Source organism: Alligator sinensis, unplaced genomic scaffold, assembly GCF_000455745.1.
Source record: "Alligator sinensis unplaced genomic scaffold, ASM45574v1 scaffold170_1, whole genome shotgun sequence".
Classification (NCBI taxonomy): domain Eukaryota; kingdom Metazoa; phylum Chordata; order Crocodylia; family Alligatoridae; genus Alligator; species Alligator sinensis.
In genome coordinates, this window is record NW_005841863.1 from 1,751,616 (window position 1) to 1,778,078 (window position 26,463).

The following is a 26,463-nucleotide window of genomic DNA, read 5'->3' on the forward strand; positions in this document are numbered from 1 at the left end:
CTATTAGGGCTGTGTGAAGCTTCAGTCCCTGATTTGATTTGCCAGAGATTTGGCCTGATTTGGTGGCTGAATCTCTGAATCCGAATCGAGTCAGAGGACCCTTTAATCTCTCCGAATTGAACTGGAACCCTCCAAATTGAGTCAGAGAGATTCAGAAAGATTTGGAGGTTCGGGCATAGAGACAGCTTTAAATGTTTTTTCTACATACGTCTAGGTAGCAGGGGCTCATGAATGCTGTGATGCTAGGGCACATGGGGTGTCCCACAGAAGCACGGGGTGGGGGAGTTCCCCACTGTGCTCGGAAGTGGACCACCCGGAAGTGGACCAGAAGCACTTCTGGGTCCTCCAGGGAGCATGCTGGGGGGGAGGGGGGGGCCCCCCCCAGCTCAGCAACTGGTGCCTCCTGGGCCTGGCGGGGGGGGGGACCTGGGATCCCCCTGTGGCCAATCGCTGAGCTGGGGGTATGTGGTTCAGGTGGGCCCCCTGCGTACTCCCTGGCAGACCTGGAAAAGGACCAGAAGTACTTCTGGTCCATTTCTGGGTTCGCTGCCAAGCACGTGGACGGCCCCTCACACTCCTGTCAGACACTCCATGTGCCCCACCATCACAGCGATCACAAGCCATGCCTGCTACCTCAAAGTATGTAGAAAAAACTTTTAAAGCTGTGTTTGTGTCCGAATTGCTGGTTCTCCAAATCGGCATCGAATCTTCAGATTTGGATTTGGATGAATCAAATCAGGGACAGTGATCCAAATCAACTAATTGAATCACTGTCCCTGATTCAGGCCAAATCTAAATCCAAAATGAATAGGGCATGCTTCGCACATCCCTACTAAGTATCCCACTGAGAATTCCTTCCAGTGTAACTTGCAGGAATTTAGAGAACATGGTGTGGCTAGAACGTGTCCAGCTATAGAAATTTTTTGGACTTCTTGGGCCTGTAAATGGCTGGGCTCAGAATTGAGGGTAGGTGTGGCATTAAGGGAACAAAAAGTCATTTTTATCACTATACTTTCTAGAGTCATGCACTATGGACAAACCCAATACTTGGGTCTGTTGAATCCCCATCATCTTAAGTTACATTACAGCACCTCTCAATTTAGGAAGAAGAATGTAATGAAAGATACTTCAAGGAGAATAAAATTTCTTTCACTTAGTTTCTCTGTATAGATTAATTACAAACCCTTTTTACTTCCCTAGGTCTGAATTCTTGGTTCTGTTTTCTGCCACTCCAGCTGAAGGCCTCGTTGATGTGCGGGCCGGGAGCGACCCGAGCCCTTTTCGCGCTGCACGCGGGCTGTGGCCAGCAGCCCGGGCACGCCGGGGCGGAGAGGGAAGGCCTTCGAGCTGGAATTAGGCACAGACGCGTAGCAGTAGTTTAAAAGATTGTTTACTTACACCGAGATGGCAGTGGTGTAGGCTGGAAAACTTGCTTAAGTTGCGGTTACAGACAGGAAAGAAGAGAGGCGGACAAGAGTTCTTGACTCGTGAACTCTAGCCCAATCCGGCTGAAGGCTCTGAACACGCGAACCTGTCGTGTCAGCCGAAGAAAGTACTCGTCCGGAAGAGCTCTGAATAAACTCACACAAAGTTTGCTAGGCTCCGTGGGTCCTTCTGCTCACTCATTCATACAAAGTTTGCTAGGCTCCGTGGGTCCAGTTCTTTTGCACGTGGGAAGGGATACGTCTGGATTGCGCTCGGCGATGGGGAGAGGCTAGAGGTTGATCAGACCTCTGTTGCCTGCTTTAAATGCGCTGGGTCTGTAAGGATCCGCAGCGCTTAGAGATCTTCACACAGCATGAAGTCTCCTCCTCCCTTGTTCGTGGAGTCCTCCAACTTGGGCGGAAACCACTCAAGCCTCTTATACGGCTAGCAAGACCATCACTAACCGCCCCATGTGAATAATTTAGAACTGGCCAATAATGGGACTCGAATTAGCATACAAATGGCAGGAACTCTTTGCAGCGAGCATTTCTGTGCTGCAACAAAGAAACGCACCCTGCAAAGAAAGCTTCAAATTGACGGGAAATTCTCCCTTGCACCGGGGTTCTCTTTTGCAGCAGAAAACTCCACCGTGCAAAGAAGCTGCAATTTAGCGGGGACAATTTAGCAGTGCCGAAGCACACAAAAACAAAAATCACACCCTTTGGGTTGTGACAGTTAAAATATAAAGTACTGAAGTGAGCAGCATTTCTTAAATTACTGGAACTATTGGTGACTCCACCTTTTGTATACAGAGAAAAACATAGAACCTTGAACTCAGGTCTAGCAGGTAAGTAAAGGAGGAAGTTAAAGTAGGGGAATGAAAGGGGAACGGTTTTATGTGGAGAGAAACTGGGCAAATAAACATGAGTCCGTTTTTACTCTGCCTCCTTTAAAAATCGCATGTATTATGTGCCAATTTGCGGTGTTAATTTCCACTGGCAAAATCATTGAGTACCTACCATTTCATTTGGAGGATTCCCTTTCCCTATCAGACTACCTGCTCTAACATTATACAAATGCAGTGCATGTCCTGGGGCCAATTCTCTGGGTCTGCAATATCAATCCATAATAGTGCCTCTATGGATAAGAGAAGATATAATCCAGGGCTTGAGGTAATTGCCACCCGCTGTCAGCTCAAAGAGCAGGTGTCTTTTTCCTCCTGAATGAAATCTTTCTTTTTCTTTTTTTGCTTATGAAAGTCAGAAACTGGTACAAACCAATCTGTGTCATGTACCACTGATTACAGTAGTGTGGGCATGGACTTGCATAGCTTTGCCAATTCAACCCTAACCTGTTCTGGACTTCCTCCACCCCTCCAGCCTCTCTCCCTTCAGTCCTGCCCAAGGTATTCCAGATTTTATCCTCTCTAACGTAAAGGCACTATCAATTAAAATAAACTGTGCAGTAATTTTCCCATGCACACAAATGGGAGTGAGAATGATTGTTGCCAAGTTTAATTGCAGTTTTGGTCTAAGGTAGATCTTGAAATCAGGTCTTTATAGGTCACACACTAACTTAGCCTCTCTCCCTTCAGTCCTGCCCAAGGTATTCCAGATTTTATCCTCTCTAACGTAAAGGCACTATCAATTAAAATAAACTGTGCAGTAATTTTCCCATGCACACAAATGGGAGTGAGAATGATTGTTGCCAAGTTTAATTGCAGTTTTGGTCTAAGGTAGATCTTGAAATCAGGTCTTTATAGGTCACACACTAACTTAGCCAAACAAGGATTGAAAACTCATCAGTGAATGCTCACCTGAATTCATAAACAGATTTGTTTTTTCTATCTTCATGGACTTTGCAATATTAAGATGTTTGCGGAGAGTCAAGGGTAAGCAAGAAAATTCAAAATTCACTTCAAGTGAATTTCACATTCCATAACTAGCATGATATTAAAACTCACTGTTTTGGTTATTTTCAGTAGCATGTAAGTTTGGAGTAACTCACTCCATGCTGAGTTCAAAGTCTGAACACCCAATATCTGTAAAATAAAAAGAGAGAGAGAGAAGTTTCTGGGGCATGTTTTGAATAATCTTGGCTATAAATACATTTAAAACATTAGATTGTCTGGTTTTGACCAATTTGACACAAAAGAGGCAGCAAAATTAGGGAAATATGTGGACAGTTATAGTCTTTTAAACTTTACTAATCAGTCAGGGTTAGTAAGCGCATGACTATTTTGGCAATTTTGTTCCATCAGATCAAGCAAGGAGTTATGTTGGGATGCTAATAAGCATTTGCCCGTTACTCTTCCGTATAAAATTTGTGTTCTTCTATGCCTATATTTGTTCTTAATTTGTGAGATTCCCCCCTCCCCAAATTTCCACTTATACTAATTATATCCTTAGTGCTCAGATATGCCATTGAGGCACAGCCCTACTTTGCAAGCAACTATAATCTGCACAGCCTGAGTTGGAACGTTCCATAATACCCTCTGCAACTGCTCTTCAGGTGATGCTACATAGCTCTTCCCTGGGCTGTGGCCCTGCTGTGGGCCAGTGAAGAATGAAGGGATAGAAGCTCCCCCAAGTGTGACTGAGAGTAAGGCTCCTTCTCCCCATTTATCTCTACCAATTGAACTTCCACCTAATGGACAGCTGTGAACTAGCCCTCAACTACAAGTACAAATATTGTGGCTATTTAATAGTACCTAGAAATGGTACCCCCCTGCCTGGAAACAGTGAGTAGAATCAGTTGTCCAATAGCTGGATTAGCTCCTTGTGTGCTCTGCTCATTTTACAAGTTGTGAAAGGTCCTGACATCCTTGTAGCCATAGGCATACCTAGAATTTTGAAAAGGGCGGTAGACGTGCTGTGGTGCGTCATCACAGATAACCCAAAACATATTTTTTGCCAGGTAGAAAGAATCTAGAAGCATTCCCTACCGTTAATATGGTAGGAGTCTTGAGCTACATAATTCAATTTAAGAACAAAGCAAAAATATATATAACTTTATAGGAATGCACACTAATTTGCTAGGTTATGTATAAAATGGAAAAAAACCACAACAAACTAGGCAAAAAATATTCAAAAGAAACTGAAATTAGTTAGAGAAATTATTAGTCTTGTAGTCATTATAGTTAAATGTGCATTTCTTTTTCAGATTTGTAAAACAAAATCCAGCCTTTTTGAGTATCTTGACTCCTTATCTAATACTTCACAGTCAGTCATTTCCAGGCATGAATTGATGTTCATCTGAGTTAATATTACCACACCTGAGATAAAGTTTTTAGTTAGAGCTAAAAACAGTCTACAGGGCTGTGAAACAGAAGAGAGACATTACCAGGAATGGCTAATAGATAGCAAAAACATAGAAGAAAGAATAGCTTGATTAATAGAACATCAAGACCATTAAAAGGAGAGAGGGTCATTAACACCTGTGGAATGAAGAGAGATTATCAAAGATCAGGTATCTTATAATGAACTATGAAGTCAATTGATTCCCTCAGAGCTGCCTGAATAGAAATGCTTCTACCCCTGCAGAACAGTTGGTCTTAAACTTGGGTGGGGCAGGGATGAAAGGGTGCCTACAGATGTGCTCATTCATGTTCTAATTAGAACATGTTGGAGCAGTCTTGATTAATTGGGTCTGCTCCACATTGTAATTTGAACACTCCAGCATTGCCTCACCATCATGTGTATTAAGCCCCCGTATGTTTCAAAATGGCTGCAGAGGTGCTTTATATAAACTTTGTCAAATGAGGTTTAGGTGAATCATCTTGCGATCATTTTGAAACACACAGGGGCTTAATATACACAACAGTGAGCCATTTTAATTAGAATGGCTGTCTGGGAACCACTCTAATTACAAAGCCTCCCCATCCCTACCCCAAGCACATGCAGACAAAGGATGCTCCCGGATCATTCTCTGCTTATAGCTCATAGGTGGCTGCTTTCCCAATAAGTTAAAAGAAAAACTTAGTGTGGTTCAGCCAGTTGTAGCTAAACTTCTTTCAGTTGGACAACAGTTCTTGGATGTACCTTACTCTACAGCAAAGCTCCATTCATAATGTAAATTAAAATAATGAAAGATGTGCAGAACAGAAATCTAGGGGCCACTAACAGCAGCACACCGATGTTGTCTCTGTACCTGTAATGCACTTATAGAAAACTTGCAGGACAGCAGATGTGAAATAAGATGTCAGACTGCACTTAGAACTTGTCAGTGCAACCTTCCCAGTTAAAAAGGGTCTGAAAAACTCTTTACTAATACTACAAACATCTGTAATCTCAGCATTGAGACACATTCATAGATTCATAGATTGTAAGGCCAGAAGGGACCTTGGAAGATCATCGGGTCCAGCCCCCTGCACCAAGCAGGAAATATAACTGGGGGTCAGGTGACCCCAGCAAGGTGGCTGTCTAGTCTCCTCTTGAAGATTTCGAGGGTAGGTGATTGCACCACCTCTGGAGGAAGCTTATTCCACAGTCTGGACACCCTGACTTTGTAGAAGTTTTTCCTAATGTTGAGCCTGAATCGGTCTTCCAGAAGTTTGTGGCCGTTACTTCTAGTTTTCCCCTTGGGTGCCCTGGTGAACAGCTGCTCACCCAGCTCTTGATGTACTCCTTTAGTGTAGCGATACACTGCTACCAGGTCCCCTTTCAGCCTCCTTTTCTTCAGACTGAAGAGTCCCAGATCCCTCAGCCTTTCCTCATATGACTTGCCATGTAAAACTCTCATCATATGGGTGGTTCTTCTTTGGACTCTCTCAAGCTTGTCCATGTCCTTGTTAAAGTGTGGTGCCCAGAACTGGATGCAGCACTGTAGCTGCGGTCTCACCAGTGCATTGATTGATGCATGCTAGAGTATTATTTGCTTTACTGGCTACAGCATTGCACTGCTGGCTCATATTCATACTGTGGTCTATTATTACCCCCAGGTCCATTTCATTCATGGTGCTAGTCAGTTTGGTGCTGCCAAGCCTGTAGGTGTGTTGGGGGTTGCTCATCCCGAGGTGAAGCCCTTTACATTTCTCGATGTTGAACTTCATCAGATTATGATCTGCCCAACTTCCCAGCCTGTCTAGGTCCCCCTGTATCTGTAGCCTGTCTTCAAGCATGACCACGCTTCCCCATAACTTGGTGTCATCTGCAAACTTGGCCAGTGAGCTCTTCACCCCCACATCCAAATGATTAATAAAGATGTTGAAAAATGCTGGACCAAGCACCGACACCTACAGGACATTGCTGCCTACTTCTCGCCAGGATGACACAAATCCATTCACTATGACTCTCTGGGTCCTATCCTGCACCCAGTTTCTCACCTACCTGACTGTCTTGGAGTTAAGCCCACAATCCTCCAATTTTCTCATGAGGGCATCATTGAATACTACCTTGACCTTTGGAAGTCAAGGTATACAATGTTAACCTGCTCTCTCATGTCCAGGTGGAGAGTTGCCTGGTCATAGAAGGAGATGAGGTTGGTAAGGTAAGACCTGCCTGTGATGAAGCCATGCTGGCTGTCACTCAGAATCTTACCTTCTACAAGCTTATCACAGATAGACTCCTTGATGAACTTTTCTAGGATTTTTCCTAGGGTGAAAGTTAGGCTGATTGGCCTATAGTTACCCAGGTCTTCCCTTCTGCCCTTCTTGTGGATGGGCACAACATTGGCCCTCTTCCAGTCCTCAGGGACTTCTCCAGGTGCCACAAGTTGTGGAAGAGTTTCACCAGGGGTTCCACAATAACTCTGGCCAGCTCCTTCAGCACTCTTGGATGAAAACAGAATTCTTATGAGAGTGAAGTCTTGGCTTTATTTACTATCAGTTTTTTCCTAATACCTGCTTAGAAAGAGTCTGTGATAAATAATGACTATTGCATGTACTTGAGTCTGTTGATTACATGAGGAATCCAAATGACTGTTGTATTACAGAAAATGGAAAACAGATATACTTTGCAAAACTTATATGCAAATACCTCTAATATTTCAAAATGTTGTTTAACAAGCTCTTTAATGCTGTTTAAGCCTGGGAAACTATTAATTACTATTTATTGTCTTAATTCTTTAGTTGCTTGATATGTGCTTTGGTAGAAGAGTGTCCTTGAATGGACCCAAATTACTTATATAGTTATGGAGCGTCAAAATTGCTGTTTAGTTGTAAGTCATGTTGGTGGAGTTATTTGTTTCCATTCTTGGCTAGTTAGTCAGACAGAATTATCCATGTGCCTTGTAGATGGCCTCCTCTAACTAAGGTTTATAAAGATGATGCTAGCATAGCTGGTTTGCTTCATGTGATTTTATTTAATGTGTTTAGTTTTACACAGCAAGGAAGAGAATGTCACCTAATTGGATTAAAAATGCACAGTAGATTTTTAACAGATGTAACATCATTTGAGTACTTTTGTGCCATAAATGTTATAGGCAAGATCTTTGGCCCCAGCAGGGAGAGGCCCTGCTTATGGCCCCAGTGAGGCAGAAACTATCCCATTACTGTTTATCCATTTTATCCAATGACTGTTAAATGCCCATTGGGGCAGGGACCAGGAGCTAGGGTTCTTTTTTCCACAGCCATATCCTTCTCATGAAGCTCTCCCCCTCCACTTCCTTTTTCTTGCCAGGTACCATGTATCTTTTCCTCTTGGCTGCCCAATGGGCCAGCATCAAGAAGATAGCTGGGAAGTTCTCTGAGTAATGTCTACCCTGTGGCCTGGTTAGAACGTTTTGCTGGGAAGTGGGAGAGGCAAATTCAGATCTCACTCTGGATATGGTGGGCCTTGGACCAGGATCTCCAGCTCCCTGGGCAAGTGGCCTTACCACTAAGTTACTGAGTTAAAAGGAGGAAGAGACCTCATTCATTCAAATTTGTGGTGCCATGGTTGTACTGAAGCAATCTCATTCTGTCATAGATTGAAATAGAATCTAAAAGCCATATAAGTACCAACAATTGTAAATGTCACGTAGGCACATCAAACTGAAATAAGTTTTGTCCCTTAGGGCATTTATACACGTGTTCCAGGAGTTGGGAGGGGGAGGGGGGCAGGAATTTTAATTAGAGCAGCTCCAAGAGCTGCTGTAATTAAAGCGCCCACAGTGTCATGTGTATCAGGGTCCCCATGCCATCATTTTTTAGTGCAAGGGACTCTGATGTACATGACACTGGAGTTTGCTGGAGTGCAGTAATTACCATGCTCCAGGAGATGCAGTTAATTGAGACTGCTCTGACACATTGTAATTACAGCACGTTGGAGCAGCCTTGCTGCATGTGTATAGGTGCCCTTAGTTTCTATCCATCCCAAAACACACCAGTGGTTCATAGCTCAACCTCCAGCCCAGAGGCCAGATTCAGTCCCCAGCACAGTGCCATTTGGCTCATGGGGTTTCCCACAGATCCTGTGGGATGTGGTCCTATGTGCTAAATCATGTGCATAGGGAAGTGCAGGGCCCAATCCTGGGGCCGGGTGGGGGCAGCATGGCTTGGGGTCCCAGAGCCTGATTTGGGGTGGTGCGGGGCCCTGGAGCCTGGTCCTGGCCAGACGGGGGCAGTGTGGGCCCTAAAGCTTGATCCTGGCATGTTGGGGTGGCTCATGGACTGGCCTTATGCTATTCATCAGTCCTCAGAGCCAAAACATTTTTCAGTTTTCATTGTATTTCATATTATTTTAAAAGACCCTGTTGCTGGGTGACAACTGGCACACTTTCAGATAACCTCAGAAATCTATAGGCTGGCATATTGAATTGCATCACAGTGACTGGCACTCTCACATACACTAGAGAGAAAATTGCTCATGCTGCTTGTGATTATTCTTATTCTGCCAAGAAATATGCATGTTTCAGACATGTGTGTATTTCAAACTTCTGTTGGTCAGTCTGCCATACTCAGATTTCACTGGGCTAAACTATGTCCAGCTATAGCCAGCTATTCTCAGCTACAGTGCCTGCATAGGTGTGAAGTAGAAATGGTAGCTGACACGTAGCCCAGTCATCCAGGTTTTGTCCTTTCTCCATCCCTTCCCACTTTTTGCTTTGTCAAAGAAAAGCAAAACAAGAAATCTCTTCCATTCTGGAAGAGTTGTTTTTCCTGTTCTTTGTAAGAACTTGTATTAAGGTTTTTTCTTGAGTTCCTGGTTCATGGAAGATTATCTTGGAAAAGGAAGAAAAAGAGGATGGAATGGTCCAGTACGGAGTTGGCATTGTTGAAACTATGCTGGCTGGATCCTTTTGTATGGCCTGTGAGAACTTAGGGCAGTTCAGCAAGAAAGTAGGCTTTATGGGGAAGCAGGTTCTGTTATGTCAGACGAGTTAGTTTGCTCATCTCTGGCTAACCAGCACATGATGGGAGCAGCTTTCCCAGCAAGATTCTCCATAACCAAAGTCAGAGGGTAGGATGTCAGTAATTGGTCATAGTCATGAATTTCTGGAGTGTTGCCTTCTTCTGAAGATGCATTAGTAGACAGAGAGAGCAGGAGATTTTTTGCCATTTGGGTAATGTCCTGTTTCAATCTGAGCTTCCCAAGCAGATGTATGAGCTTCCCACCGTACGAGTTTGGAGGTTGTTGCCTGATGTGATCTCTCATAACTATAGAACTATTTGACCCTTTCGAGCCTCTTTGTGCATGTGTCCTCCACTGCCAACATCCTTCTTTTCTGCCTTTTCCAGGCTTGTCTTCAGAGCCTGAGGTGGAAGCTCTGAATTCCCATACAATTGAATTTGCTGATTCAGCAGAAATCTGGTGGTTCAACCTGCAATACTAAAAAAAAAGAAAGAAAAAAAAAAAAAGAAGGATGCCTCCCTTCCTTTCTTTGGAATGTCTTAAAGGAAGGAAAGAATCATGCAACTCCTCTTCTGTAAGAGAGATTTTCATTACATGTAAGAAATGATGAATATTAGGGTCCCTGGTTGGTACCGTGGATAAGCACCACACATTCTCCCAGAAGACCTGTGACATCTGGCTTACAGCTCCCTGATTTCATCTTACAGTAGCTGCTTGCACTCCATTCTCCTAAAAGCGCATACATTCCCCTTAGATACACTGCACAGGATGATGGAGGGGTGCCTCTTTAGGAACACTGGGTTAGCAGCAGCACAATTAGACGTTTCTAACTACAGTTCCTAATGTACATCTGAAGCACTTGTATGGAATGGATGCTTCAAATTAAGTATGACCTGGTTGTCCAATCCCAATTACCTAAAGAATCCCTCAATTTGCTTAACAATTCCCTCACAGCTATTATGGCTCTGACTGATTGTCCCCAGGACTCTCTTAGGCTTAGAGCTAATGTAATTGATTCTTCAGTAGTAGCCTGAAGGGCCATTTGGCTTCAGCCATGGTCGGGAGATTTTTTTTAACTAAGTTAAGAGAATGGCTATTCTCTTTAATGGCTCTGGCTTTTGTGGGGGGACCAGCTGGGCACAACCCTTAAGGAAAATCCCTTCCAAAAGGGGCTGCAACTCCTTCATCCTCTCTTTTCAAGAGGATGGGTGGCTCATGTGTTCTTCCCATACATTTTCGCCCTATGAGTAGAGAATGGAGTTGTGGACTGCTGTCTTCATTCTAACAAGTGTCTGTTTGCTTTCCTTATCAAGTCTGACTAGTAGTAAGAGTTTGTGTTTTTTTCTCAGAATTAACTGCAGCCCCAAAGACATACCTTTTCGATTGTGACAAAGAAATTAATCCTCAATGATCTCAGTCAGAAGAGGCTTCTTGATCTGGGGTTGAGTATTAATCCAGAAAAAAAACCCTGACAGCATCATAGGATTTCTCTTTACACCATTTTTAACTGAAAAATCAGGAAATGGTCTGAGCTAGGATGCTTAATAAATTGTCATACCAAGATCTAGTCTAATGAGATGATGTAAAGGCCATATTAGGGCTAGTTTGGAATTTTCCAGGGGAATAACTTTTCAATGAAAAATGTCTTTTTAGCCAAATCAAAATTTTCCTCAGGAAAATTTTCATTCTTCTGGAAATTTTTAATTTTCCATTGGGAAAATTGGAATGAAGGCTTTCTGTCAGTAGTCAGCAAGCCAAAACTTCCTGTTACTGTTCTCCCACAATGGAATTTTAATAGAAATCCCCTCCCACGCAAACATTAGCATTGTTTAAATTTTGTCCTAATCAGGAAAAGTTATTTTAAAAAAATAAGATTTTACCTCTGGAGGGTAGTTTAATATTGCAATCATCTCCCTGAGTCCCAAGTTAGTTTTGGCTCCACCCCCAAAAAAACAAAAACAAAAAAAGCAGTCTGTTCAAGTTTAATGAAAGTGTGAAAGTGCAAGGAAAATTTCCCCATCTTTTCTTCTCAGTGATTCTATTCCCCTGGTTTAGTGGGAATTCCAGCGCCTCCTCTCCCCCTCCTCCCTCCCCACCCAGAGCAATGAGCTGCTTTTTCATCATTAGGGACCTACCAAATTCACAGCAGAAAGTGGGCTATGTGACAGCTCCTTTAATCTTGCAGGTTCCCCTATGCACCCTCACTTGCCCTGCAGATTAGCAGAAAGGCCCTGCTGCTCACCCTTAATCTGCGGGGAGGCAAAAACCGTGGTTTTAAATACAGCACTGTTTTTGCCTCCCAGCTGGTCAGCAACAAAGAGCAGGGCCACCGGGGCCCCTCAATCTATCAGCAATGCAGGGGGGTATGGGGGAATCTGCAAGATTAAAGGAGCTGCCACGCAGTCCACTTCCACTGTGAATTTCGTAGGTCCTTAGTCATCACCTTGTTGAATCAGTTGACTTGAAGTCTCTAGCTGTTCTTTCTAGGAAGGTATCATTGCAGCCACTATTCTCAGCATGGAAGTTAAGGAGACTGAATGCTTTTTTGTATTTTCTGTTATTGTTCTATTATGGAATAGGCTTTGCATCCTTCTGTTCTGCTAGTTTCTGCCCTAAACCCAATGCAAATGAGTGATAACCTTGATATATATACACACTAGTATCACACATTCCTTGAGTTTAGATGCTTAGATACAAGAATAATGAAACTGGTATAAACAGACAGGCACTCAGGCTGGACCTGGACATGCAGGCATGTGTGGTTTGTGGCACGACAAACCTCTTTGCAGAGTCAAAACCGCACGAGTTGCACATTAATCAGTGTGCAGTGCTGCTAATTTGCAGTGCTGGGGCAAAATTTGCTACTGTGATTTCCCAGTAGCAAAAAAACCCAAACAAAACTCCCCAGAAAAAAGCAGTGCAACCCATGCCAAAGTGGCAAGCACTGGGACCAGTGCACAGATTGGGGAGCAAGCAGACCAGGGCTCCCTGCTTTCCCATCTCTGCCAGCTGTGGAGCCTCAGTGCTGAGGTACCCTGTGTCCTCACATGGAGCAGTGGGACAGTGTGTCCTGCTGCAAAGCACATGGGAAGGGGCATGCACTGTGGCAGAAAGCGGCACAAATTTGTGCCACTACCTTTTGTGGGCACGCCCCTTCTTGTGTGGACTTGGCCTCAGAGTCCTTTCTCAGGGACATCAGGCTCCCTGTTTTTTAGGGGCCAGATGGTTGCACTCTGCATAAGAGAGAACTTGTTTAATTTGGTTTTCACCAAGTTAAATCCACAGCTAACTCTTCTTATACCCCAACAATTTTGTGGGGAAACAAACAGAGGGATGCTCATGCAAGGCAGTTCTGTGGCTGGGGGTGAGAGAGGGAAAGAAAGAAAAGCAGTTTGGGTGCCAAAATAAAAGCTTTCTATTAGTTTCTATTCAACTTGAAATCTGCAAAGGAGGATGTGACCCTATTACTGAGAATTCAGAAAGGAATTACCCACCAGAAGAATCTCCCCTTTATGTCTGTATATTTCAGACTGCTACTCAGAAAGCCAAAGTCTGTAAAGCATCTTCAAGTGAAATACTCTATACATTGTACCTCTCATACTGATACCAAATGGAACCATTCTTGGAAATAAAAGGACCATACGGCACTACCAGTGACACTGCTCTCAAGCAGCTGAGAGACTCCAGAATAAGTAAAATCTGGGCAGAACAGAGTATGTGTTGTCCATATTGCTTAACCCAGTTTAAAAAAGACACCAACATTAATTACTAGAATGATGTATGTGCCAACAGAATAATGCACAGTGTCATCCTATTCCACCCCACCTCACTTCTATGTGTAGGCCATTAATTAATGTCTACAAAATGAGCACTGTAACTAACAGTTTAGTCAGATTCCAATAAAAATATGATTTGGGAAAAAAGTGCTTATGATGAAGCAGCAGAAATAAATGCCAGCTGGTGAAAGATGGAGTCTGTAGACTGTTTGGTGATATTTTGGAACTTTTTAGAGTCAACTTGCATATACTAAACTATACTGGAAGAATGGAAACAAAACTGTATGCCTCCAAGGCTATTTCAAGTACTGATCTGGCCTGAGAAATAGAACCGTGGTTGTAGCCAGCACTAGCTAAATTTGCTTTCAAATTAATTTTTCTACTACCAACCATTTATTCTGTAGTGGCTCTGTAACAGCTTGAGAATGGAATTGTATTGAACAAATCTATTTTCTGATTTTAAAAGTTTACAAATTCACTTCAGTTCTCACCACTTGAGTCACCCTTTCGGGAATTCTTGAAGTATCACAAGACCCCAGAAAGGAGAATATTGTTGAGAATATACAAAAGCTTCGTAAGAAGTGTAACGCTCTAGGCATACTAGGGTGGGAGAATGTACGCAGCGACCAGCAGGCCTAGTAATATGATTATTGCCAGTGATACCAGCCAGCCAGTAATGTGGTTATAGCCAAAATTTGTACTGGAACTTAGTGAACAACCAAAAATGCATAAAGCCTTTTAAAAATTGTAAATCAGTGTATTTACTCTCATGTTATCTATAAGGAAAAATATACTAGGCCTAGCTTTATATGCAGTCTTCCTAAGGCATTTAGGTGTATATTGCAAACATGTCTAAGCCACTTTTTATATTTTTCCTTCATTTAGGGAGCACGCAGAGCTGACCACAGACTGGGTTATAAAATAAATGTGTTTTATGTTCATTTTGCAGGTATGTTACTTCTCATTTTTTATATAATTTGCAATTTGAGTTCTCTCCGTATAGAAATGGCTACAGCTGAACAAAAGTATATAGCAGTTTATAGCTTGTATGTCAAGGTTGGAAGACTAAAAATTAGCTATATCAGCCTTGTGCTAGGTTAAGGGAAGTATGCTAGGATAGATGTTAAGTTATCCTTGCATTCTGTCTGCCTACACAGAGGAGGATCCTTTTTGGATGTTGAACCCTTACTGCAGGAACAGAGTAGACACAGGGCAGAGGTACCAATGTGATTCATGTGCACATTCAACAGCAAATAGACTCTGAGCTGAGTTTGTTCCTATGGGTTGTCCACAGGAATTCAAAGATAGCCTATTACAGATTTTTTTTGAAGTTCATAAGAATTGGGAAAGTAAATATACTTTGCTGGTGGCTGGTGTTTCTCTTTCCTGTTCAACAATGTCTTTGTTTTCTATTCACCTTCTTTCCAGCCACTGCCATGGTGCTTCCCATAGTACACTGAGCACTGTGGTGAATCAGCAGCAGCAGTAGAACAAATATCCTGCCTACAAATAATCAGAACTTCCTAGGGGTTTTTTCCTCTAATTGAAGTTTCATTTTCATTTTCTTCTAGAAAGTCTTAGAGAACCAATTAGTAAGTAATAAAAATGTTTTTACTGTTTTGGCTGTATACCTGCTCCTTCTTCTGGTGCTAGTAAGTACTGACAGTGATGTCAGTGGGATAGTTCTGAGCGGTGAGAAGGTGAAGAGAAAAGAACTCATGGATCTATTAAAGAAGGAAGTGAGGAAAAAGACAGAATAATGTGTTGAATAAGCTATGCCTTATGGTTATATCCTCTTCAAATCTCTTTGCAAACCATCTTCAACCATGTGGCATAGTAGCCTCCATTTTGGGAAGGGTTTTCAACTTTTTCAGAAAAAAAGTGTAATGGCTTGAGGCTTGCTTCATATGGGCCTGATACAAATCCTGTTGAAGTTGCTCAAATTATTTCCATGATCTTCTATGGACTTTGGATCAGAACCTGTATGTTTATATGTAAAGTCTGCATCTGACATTATTCTGAATCTTGCATCCTTTGCACAAATTTTGGTGCCAGTTGTGCTGGGAAGATTTTGCTGCCAATGCAAACTTGTCTTGCATCAGAGAATGTTATTTATCTAACAACTAAAAAGTGTGTATCTATATTGAATAGGTCCTAGAGAAAACCGGATCATTATGCCTGGAAGTCAGGGTAACTAAGTTTCACACTGAGATTTGTTTTAATATTCTTAGTCTGAAAAGACGTGTCTCTGCTTCCTTCACACCCTGCTAAGTTCCTTAGTTGGGTCTGGCTAAGGAAAGACTGAGTTTGACAGCTTGTATTTAACTTTAAATGGTTTTATTTGGGATGGAGGTAAAGATTCTGTACTCGGTGTCCTATTAGCATTAATTGGGTTTTGTAGTTCACTATTGCCCCAAGAAGCATTACAGCCCCAACATCAGAGCTGGCCTTAGGGAAAATGGTGCCCTGGGTGAACTTGTATTTTGGTAACCCCCTCTTTCAGTGGCACTGCTGCAGGCAGGAACAAGGTGGGCAGATGGGAGCAGGCACCACCCTGCCCAGCCCAGCTTCTCCTGAGCAGCAGCTGGAGTTGGGGATTGGGCTTGACTGGACACTTCTCCACTATCCTGAGGCAAAGATTGGCTGGTGTGGGGCAGAGTGGGGCAGAGGTAGAGTGGTACTTCGAGTGCAGGCTGTGTGAATAGTGTGTGTGTGTGTGTGTGTGTGTGTGTGTGTGTGTGTGCTGGGCACCCCCCTGACCATGGCACCCTGGGCGGCCACCCATGTCACCCAACCCTAAAGCCAGCCAACATACAATGTACTGAAAAAACACAGAGTCAGAGATGGTCTCTGCCTCACGCAGAGTTTAAAATCTAAACAGACATGACAACAGTAAATGGAAGAAAGGAAGAAATTATTATGCTTGTTATATGGATGGCAAACTGAGACACAGAGGGCGCGTTTACACATCTTATTAATGCACCACAGTAAATGGTGGCGCTTATTGCTCCACTGTTTATTGCTCCTGGGAAGCTCCTAGGCTCATGGTTCACGTGTGTGCCTGGACTGCAGCATATTGAGCTGGGCTGCAGCAGCCTCAGCTGGCCGGCGGTCCAGGGGTGCCAACCTGCTGGCCCACGGCTGCTCCAACCATGCTCAGTGTGCTGCGGAGGGGTTGGCTGGAGCATGAAGGTGCTTCAGTGTGGCACTACCCAGGCTGCAGCCCCTATACTGAAGCACTCTCGTGCCCCAGCCAGCCAGGTCAGCATCTATACATGTGCTGCTGTGCACAAAACAGTTCTGTAGCAGGGTAGGACTTATATTTACAAGACCTCCCCTGCTGCAGAATGTATTAGTTTTCTGTACCCTAATAGAGGTGCATGTGTAGATATTGAGATGTTTACTGCACAGTTAATTAGTCACCTGCTCAGTAAATGTCTCATGTGGCCACACCTACAAAGATTCAGTAGACTTTATCTGTGGCCAGACAGGAAGTTTCTGGCAGAACCTGGAATTGAATCTACAGTGTTGTAGCGCGGGCGGGGGGGCGAGCGGGGCGACTGCCCTGGGTACAGAAGTGAAGGGGCATGGTGCAGGATACAGCCATGAGGGGCTCATTTGTGTGGGGTGCGGGGATGGGAGGAAGGCAGCTCCTGCTGCTGCATGCACTCCTGGGGAGGCATGGGGGGGTGCCCCCGAGATTTATGCGTGGGGTGAGGGTGGGCTGTTGCTACAGGCTTTGCCCCGGGCACCAAACTTTGTTGCTATAGTACTGTGACTCTGTGCTTGCTGAATCAGAGTTTAGGGTTCTTAATGAGAAAAACGTTCATCATCTTTGCAGCCTTGCCCAACTTCCACCCTTTATTTCACTTTATGCCCTATACAACAGAAACTTTCTTTTTGCTGCAGTTGGCTGGAAATGGTTCTCCTGTTCTAGAAAGTGATTATGACCATTTTTGCCATGTCTAGACAGGATGAAAAGTCAATATCTAAAATATCTTTGTGAACAAAAATCCAGATTGATTTCAACAAAATGTTTCTGTTTCAGCCTATTCTTAATTTTTTTCAATTTAGTTTAAAGTTATTTACTTTAAATTAGCTAAAATTGGAGATAAATGCAAAACAAGAAAATTGTTTTTTCAATTCAAAGATTGTTTCAATCCCAAACAAGAAAATAATAAAATAAAATATTTTACCAAATTGAGAATTATCAGTGAAATGAAATATTTCATTTTGAAAAATCTCTTTTTTTTCTGTGGATCAGCACCTTACTGTAAAGAATTTAAAAAAAGATAAAGGTAGCAGTGGCCAGAATCATGCTGTAGAAATTATGATCAGCTGAGATTATCACAAGTACAAAGCATTGATTTTATAAATTAATGTAAATAGAAAAGGAACCTCAACCAAAGACTCTGGTTTATATCAGCACTGAATTTGTCTGTTTACAGAGAAATTCTGTTATGTTTTTTTGACACCTGCTCATTCATAGGCTAGGCTCAGCAACACCCAGCTTAATTCAAATGTCACATATCTTTTTTAACCATGTATCTCAACTAGTTCACTTTGTAGGCATTTTATGGGAAAACTTTAAGCTATGGACACTGGGTTTCTGATATTAACCACCCCCCACCCCAGTATTTGTTTAGGACACTGAGATATTGCAAAAGAAATGTGAGAAATTATGAAGAAATGGGGAGATGAGATTTATTCTTTATGTCTTTCATGATAAATATAGTTGTTTAGGAAATTAAGTTGTGGTGCAAAAGAGACAAATTTTTCATGTCAGAAGTAATGTGTGTTTGCTTCTAACACAGTGGAGAAATTGTTTAAAAACAGTTCATCCTTCTGTAAATAGTTCCCCAAGGACAACAAGACCTTTGGCTGATGGCTACAGAAGTACCACTTGCATAAGTTCAAACTGTCCTGGACGAGTTGTCATGCTCACTCAACTTCTCCAGCAGTTTTTCAAGTTTTGTTTTTTTGGGGAATAATATGGTTGCTTGGACTTTGGCCTGTCATACATTGCTTCTGCATGCCCATTTGGACATGTTAGCTCCTCTTCTTGGCCCCTCTTCCTGTCAAACACATATTCTTGTCAAAATCTTCGAGTAAATTAACTATATTTATGTAGGGCCACTAAAAGAGTCACATTCGTTCAGCATCTTGTGGAGTATGGATATTGTTAAAATAGTGCCCTTGGAAATCGATAGTTTCTTTTTATAGAAAAAGATTTTTTTTACCAAAACTGCTTTAAGTCCAAGAAAGCGTGGGTCATTCTTTTCAGTGCAAAAATATCCAGAATGCCTAATTTGAAAGAACATGTTTAAGAATGCAGGATCTACAGATTCTGTTGAGGTTACAGAACAGCTTTATCTTGATTACTAGCATTTTATAACTAAATATAATTTTCCCTCATGACTGAGCAATGTGATGGTCTGTCTATATCTGATTTCCAAATCTAGAAGAGGATGATCTTGGGTTGAAAAGACAAATTTAAGAATTGTAAGCTTTGTGGATCATTCCTTGCAGTACCCCAGATTTTTCTGTGACCTTCCATAAGTTATTGGGTCAAAATTTTCAGAAGTGGCTTTGGGTGCTTTAAGCGTTGAGTGCTCAGTTTCTCCGCCCCTTCAATACATCAGTTTGCATATCTGAAAAATGGGGATAACAGTGACCTGCTGTATATATGCCAAAGGAGGGTTGGGAAGATAAATTCATTAACACTCATATTCTCTTTTGAGAAACTCAGACAGAAGGTGATATTAAAGTGCAAAGTATTGTTATTATCTTTGTCCTTTATACATATTTAAATAGAACATGATCATCATCTCTCTGAACTCTAAACTATTCATAAAGGTGACTGTTGGTTAGAGAAGGGCCTGAATCAATACTCCAGATGCAAATACTCAAGATGATAAATAATATTTTAGTGTTCTGAAAATGATCTGAAACTTAACTGAACCATTTATAGAACCATTAGAGCCCTGGGCTGCAGGAAAGGTTTGGCTGGTGAGTAGTCAGTGCAAGCTTGAATTGCACAAAAATTCTAGGATATGTCCTACTGGGGTCATTGCACTCAACTTTTTATGGAGGACCCTTAAAAATAGAACATCTGCCCTAGGAAGATTCTGGAAGTGTAGAAAAACCAAGTTCAGAGCTGGATTGGAAACAACTTTGAGGTGTTTTGAGATTTCAAAACATTCCCATTATGAATTGAGAAAAATCAAAAGCTTTACATGAAAAATTGCAGAGAAGAACCCAGCTCAGAATAGTTTTCTGTCAGGACACTCAGTCAGGTTCAAGTCTATGGCTTGGGTAAAAACAGAGCAAGGACTTGAACCTGGGTCCCTCACATATAAGTGTTTTAGCCCTGGGATATTGATTCTTCTTTTCCTGGCCCTCTCTCTCATTTTGATGAGAAATTTCTGGATTTAAGATGATCTGTTGTAGAAAAAAAAAAAATCAAAATTAGTACCTTTCTCCAAAAATAGCAGTTTAAGTGAGTCAGCATTTTCTCATGAAAAAATGATCTAGTCATAAAATTCCCAGTCAACTCTTGCCATGACATCCCTCATTGCTGTACTACTAGTAGTATCTGCAGAAGAAATACGTGGTACTTGCAGAGGAAATCATGTGATTAGGGCAGTCACTGAAAGCAGAACCCCTCCACTTCTCTCAGAAGCCTCCATGTGTAGGATAATGTGGGATCGTTGCATATTTTAAAGTTGCCCTTCCTAGTGTAAAGATTGAGCAGTGGCTGGGTGGGAGTACAGCCTGCCTTCACACAGGGCTGGCTGTCCTCAGGTTTATAGTATGCCACCACAATGCCACCTCCATACACTACCAGAAATCAAACCTGGCCATAATAGCTTATTCCTTCAGATCAAGGAAGTACTGTACTCTTGATTTTATTTTCCCTCTTGGTATGCAGAGTAATCTTCCTTATTTATTTAAATGTTAATTGGTCCTTGTTAATTTGGTTTTCTGTGCTGAAAGCCAAGGTCAACAATGAGACCTTCCATGTTAGCTCTTAGCATGATTACAAGGTACTATGCTTCTTCTTGGTAAACTGTAATAAGAAGCCCCTCCCATTTTTTAATGTAACCTTTATGTTAGGAAATATGTTGGAAGGTGAGGGAGAGACAAAACGCTTGTTTGACACTAACTTGAGGGTCTTAATGATTGAAAGGGGTTGGTAAATTAGAAGACAGTTGTTTTGAAAGCAAAATAGCACTTGACCTTAATGAGGCACACAATTGTATCTGTGAGGTTAGGTGCAAAAACAACACAATTCTTCTTGAACTTAGTAAGGATATGGGAGTGCTAACAGCAGAGCCAGAACATTTTTACCTCTCACATATGTTGCTATGTGCAATTTTCAGAGCTGCTGCTTTTCTTGCTCCAATAGCAATGGCTCCTGAAAACACCCTTCCCTTTGGCTGGAATGGCCATCTTATGAGATGAAAGTAAGATTTTTCTAAAACAGATTCTGTACCAATGGGGCAAAGCCGTAAGTAAACAAACAGAGCTATCATAACACTTTAAATAGTAATCAAATATGTTTTGCTGTTTGCATTCAAAAGGGTGGAAAGGTAACTTGACAAGATGAAAGAAGGAACCAGATTTGTGTATTCCCTCCCCCCCCACTCCCTCCCAGTAACAGGTATAGAGTTTTAGAGAAGACTTCAAGGCAAAAAGAAAAAAGCATAGAATATACTGTTATGGTGTTATTTTTGTCTTTCATTTTTATGACAACTTATTTGTACTTAAAGGAATCTTTCCAAAGAGTTAAGAAGCATCATTAAATAAAGACTGTGAAATGTGCAATATGGCTTATTTATTTAAATGTTAATTGGTCCAACGAACACTTCTAATTAGCTCTATATTTGCTTAGCAAAAAGTTTTACAAATTCCAATTGTGAAAAGCAGCTATTTTGAGCTGGTAAGCATGTTGCAGAATCAGCTATGATTTTTCTATAGTTCTCAGCCCTTGAAGGCACAATTTAATTTTTCATGTATGCATACTAGCAACGGTAAACACTTGCGAGTGTAAAGAACCTTCTTTAATTAGCTGCACAACAATTAAAGGATTCACAAACTAAATTGAACCCTGTCTCTGTGCTTACTAGCTGAATTCTACCACCTGTCACAACAGCACTTTGTTCAATCTGTTATGCAAAATCATTATAGCAATATAGCTGAGGAAAAAAAAGAGAAAACAGCAATTATTTCTTACTTTTCTCTTGAATGGGTTATTTTGGGTTATACTGATGTCAGGTTCATTGAAGCTAACCTTTTGAAATCTGTAACAGCATAATACTTATATGGCAGGCTTAGAATAGCTAGAAGAATATTTCGTTTTACCCTTTTAAGAGCAAGTACGGCACATCCTTAAAGTACGGTACTTTCTCTGATCTGAAAAAACCCAACTGTGCTAACTTGCAGCAGCCTGTTATTTCTCTTCGTCAGACAAACAAATGACAAACATCTAATAGTACAACATACTCCTTTATTATTAGAGCTTGTAAACTGATGTAGAAACTAGTTTTAGAAACACCACTGGAAAACAGTAGTTTTCTCAAGTGTGTGGAGTTAGACATTTAGATGTCTTGTTCAGGATTCTAATGTGCCTGTTTGTTCATTTCTTCTGGAAAAAAAAAGTGACATACGTTTTAAACTTGCATGCGCTGGATTTGTTTTTTTGCATTGAGCTTTATTTTCCTTGCTAGCAAATGGCTGAAATCAAAGAAAGAATTTTCATCTTTAAAAGTCTGTATGTGGTCACTTGCATTTACATTGAAATTCTCCTAGGCACAGAGGGCTAAGGGCACTGGTTCGGGCCCGTTTTGATACTTTGGGATTGGTGTGGAGAGGCAGTGAAGGCTATTCTCTCTATGGATGAAGGAGACTCTCTGTTGGGCCCCCATAGGTCCCTGTGGGATAGATTTAGTTCAATACAAAACTACTTCATAGGAATGCAAGAGGTCAGTAACTGGATAGGCTGCTTTAGCAATTGGGGAGTGTAACACCATGACCTGTCTGTTAATTTGAGAGCCCCTAGAGTTACCTGCACAGGTCTTGCTTACTTTGGCTTTGTCCAGTGAATTTCATCCCAGTTTCTCACATATTTCATGCCCATAGAAAATTCCCAGTGAAACCAGTGGGGAGTTTTCGTTTTGTGTAAGGAGCACAGGACTGTGCCCTTAGTGAAGGAAAAAAGCTTTACACTTCTATTGCTTTACTATGGCAGTGGCAGGAACCTTGGTACTTGTGCAGGCTTTCCTACAAAAGATGTAAAGGTATATTTTGTGCATACATTCACCTTAGCTGATGAGCTGAAAGTTGAGCTGCTTGCTGACAGTTTCCTAAAATCATATCAATAACATATTGTTAGCCAGTGTGACTGAAGCTAAAAGAGTCTGCTGTTGGATAAATGATACATGATATGGGCATTTCATAAGCTGGGGATATAAATGAATAACTCTGCTCATTCAAAGTGCCCACATTTTTCAATACTATAACATTTTTACATATTTGCTCCTCTACGGCATTTTGCATTACATGTAGAAAAAATACAAGGAGACTTTTGAAAACATGAAATGCTTTCCATACAAAGGTCAGAAGGAGAATGAAAACTAGAGTTCTAAATTGGAGAAATAATGTCTTTTAAATATTTCTTAAAGTTTAAAACTGAAAAGGAACCTGTTACTTTTACTAAACACATGTAAAATACTTGGATACTTTGTGTTGAGGAATGAGAAAGTGGGATTTGCTAAATATGCCTTTCTCAGTTCGTATCAAAATGTCTGGCCTATGCAGGATTAGGAAATGTCACTTGTTGTGGATAAACTTACATTTAATTAAAAAAAGGAGACAGAGAAAGAAAAAGATTTAATAATAGTCAATATATATACTGCAATAAGTGCAGGAACTTGGAAACCATGTGGTAGAATGCTGGTAAGGAGTTAGAACTGTGCAAAATTTTCATTAGGTGCAAAACTGTACAAAACTTCATCTGTAACCAGGGCTTTTCTGCTCAGTGCTATAAGATGAGCCCTCCCATTTCCTACTGAAGCAAATGAGAGAACATTCACTACCCCTTTGGTGGGAATCTTGAAACCAAACTAGTGAGATTTTCCTAAACTTTCTCTGTTTTAGGGCTGAAACCATACTAACTTTATAATTTCATGGTGTTTTGCAACAAAGTAAAGTAAAGTTAGGTGGTAGTTAGGTTTTCCCTTGAGTTTTAGGTTAAATATTTCAGAGCAAAACATTGAGAATGAAAATCAAGGCAATGTCTACATGAGCTAGAGAAAGTGAACTCAAACTGCTGAGTAGTGCATGATTCTGTTCAAAAGCCCCTGAAATTTCCTCTGTCAGTAGTAGGGGTCACCAGGACTTTTGACATGTACGAATGGGCTAGGGACAGACATTACACGTAAACTGGTTTAAGTGATCAGAAATTGGCTTAAACCCGTAACATAACAGAAGCTGAGTGCACGTAAACCAGTTTCAAAATGGCTGAAGCTGGTTTAAGATAAACCTGGTTGAATGTAGAGTCAGACTTTGGGTCAAACCGATTTATGAAACTTCTGTCCCAGCCCTCTTCCTAGTTTAAGTTAAATCAGTCCCCCAGCATCCCAGCATGCTTTCCAGTCCTGGGCTGTGCTGTGCTATCTGCTACAGCAGAGAAGAGTGAGAAGGGGGTGGTGGTAGGGCAGGGCCAGGGGCAGGGGCTGCTCCCCTCAGGCAAACCCTGGCTAGGGTATGGGGCCAGGGAGGGGGGTTAAACCCCCTTCCCTCTAAGTACAGAACTGCCCTGCCCTGCCCTGCTAAACTTAATGGAAGTTACTGCTGGCTACAACTTTGGATTACAAATCCCAGAGGTACCTGGAAGCAGGAAGAGGAAGTGATGAGTAACTTTGCAGAGTTTTACTTCTGTGATTCTGGACTGCAAATCCCAGAGACCTAGGGGGCAGCAGGAAGAGGAAGTGAGCATACTGGCTACTTGTCAGAGAGCCATGCTGTAGTGCCTCCTGGCGCCTGGCCTGAGCCACTGCAGGCATGTGGCTGCATTTCCTGAATCAAAAGTGAATGTGTGTCCAGTTGTTTGTCAGTTTAATCTCTGCAGTTTAGATTAACCTGCAGAGACTTAATCAATTCAGCCTTAGGCTTTTTGACCATCTGTACTTAGCCCTAGGCAGTAGTATGGAGGAGTGGAGGCTGCCCAGACCTTCCATCCCCACTTCAGACTGTTGAGACAGAATTTAAGAGCCAGAACCTCAGTGGCTATAGCTATATGTGCATCCAGGAATCAAACCTGGATTTCCCACCTGGCAGACAAGGATTCAACCACTGAGCCGCAACAGCAGGCATCTCTATCATTTGGTCCTGTTTATTTGCCTGATAATTTCTAAACCATTGTGGTAGCACACTATCTCTTCTGGTCTCTGGTGCTTATGATAAGAACACCTTAGCTGTTCTCAGCTTGCTACCAGGCAACGCTTTAGGAATCCTGCAGTCATGTTAAGGGGTTTGGTCAGGGTTCTACTATGCTTGGTCAGAGTAGGCTGTTAAGGATGTATTCCTCTTAGCAGAGTCCATCTCTTAACTGACTTTGCAATTGTAATTGAACTTGCTAGTGTCTGTCATCCTGTGATTGCATTTATCAGACCACCTTTATCAGCCTGGTTGCCACTTACCTATCAGCCATGGGTTAGTTTCTATGTCCTTTCAGTCAGAGACCCTGAATATAGTAATTAACAACAAAATTGTTTAAAGGACTTTCATCCAAAGGATAGCTTCACATGTATTGTTCTTTTTTGTACGCAACCTTATTTATCTACGTGCTGTGTGTCAGTAGGGTTGTCTGTGCCCAATTCAATAATGATCAGAGCTATTTCTCTTTAGGGGTGGAGCATCCTGAGGGCCATACTATATTTCCATTCAAATGTACTTTGGTCATTTCACCATAGTCTTTGCATATACTTGAGTCTTCTTTGATAAAGGAATGTTATAGCCATTTTTATACTTGATTCAGCACTGGAATATTAGGGGTCACACTCTCTTTTCACTTAAATGACTTGCACCCTGCTGAATTCAATAGTTTGAAAAGAACTAAGAAAGTGTTGAATTTGATCCCACTGTGTCTGTTTTGACATCACCAGAGTTTCCTTTTCTTAAGCTCAGCACTGTTATGGCTTCTTTGCACAGTCATTCGGAAGGAAAGTCAAGATTATTCTGAGGCAGAATGATCACACTCAGACAGATAGAGATAATTTCAGCAGCAGCTAGGGAAATTCAGGAAAATATTTCCCAAGTCAATTGCATTTGGTACAAATGTTCTTGTTCAGGATTGTCTCCTCATTCAAGGAGTCATTGAAAGGAATAGTGTTAATGGCAACACTGTAACTAGAAAATTTTTGCGACTCCCATATGACACTCTGAAAAAAAGAGTATGTTTTATGAATATTTTCTGACCTTGGGGTCGATATGATTATAGCAGTTGCAAAATCAAGCCATGTGTGTCTTTGCTGTGCACAGCAATTGCTAACCACACTCTTGTAAGTCTACACCACTTATCTCAATGTGAAAGCATAATAGGAAATAGTAGTGGCTTCTAAAGTTATCAGCTCCACTGTTGTGTTCATGACAATGATCAATTAATAAAGTTAAATGACAACAGCAGTAATATATCATATCAATAAAGGTATGCACAGTCCAGAGAATGAAACTATAAAAGGAATTTGTAGTTTCCAGGGTTTCATTTTTCTAGTCTGACAATTGAGTATAAATTTTCTATTTATAATTTAAATTATTGTTGTTTCCCCCTCCATATCTTTCTCCAGTAAGCTCTGCTAGGAGTTTGCTAGGCTGTGTCTTTTGAAGATCATACAGATACAAGGCTTCATTGCTTCTTTGAGCCTAGTTGCTTTGTCTTCCCCCGATCCACCTGGCACCAAGTGAGCCTGCCTCTTCACCTCCTTCTTCCA

General features: G+C 41.7%; 1 protein-coding gene across 3 annotated transcripts in view; it reads left to right on the forward strand.

The window, feature by feature from the left end:
• ZNF536 (zinc finger protein 536) overlaps positions 1-26,463 on the forward strand; it is a 458,794-nt gene that overhangs the window by 151,790 nt on the left and 280,541 nt on the right. The window contains exons 7-8 of one of the 3 annotated variants that reach the window (XR_003096428.1): positions 14,357-14,420; positions 14,900-15,048. Coding sequence is in view for 1 of the 3 variants with exons in the window: in XM_025216582.1 (XP_025072367.1) it covers positions 10,207-10,269; positions 14,357-14,420 (127 nt within the window). In the remaining 2 variants the exon portion in view is untranslated. Of the gene's footprint in view, positions 1-1,200; positions 1,326-10,144; positions 10,270-14,356; positions 14,421-14,899; positions 15,049-26,463 lie in introns of those variants that run through there. The other 2 variants (XM_025216582.1, XR_003096432.1) reach the window with 2 other exon arrangements.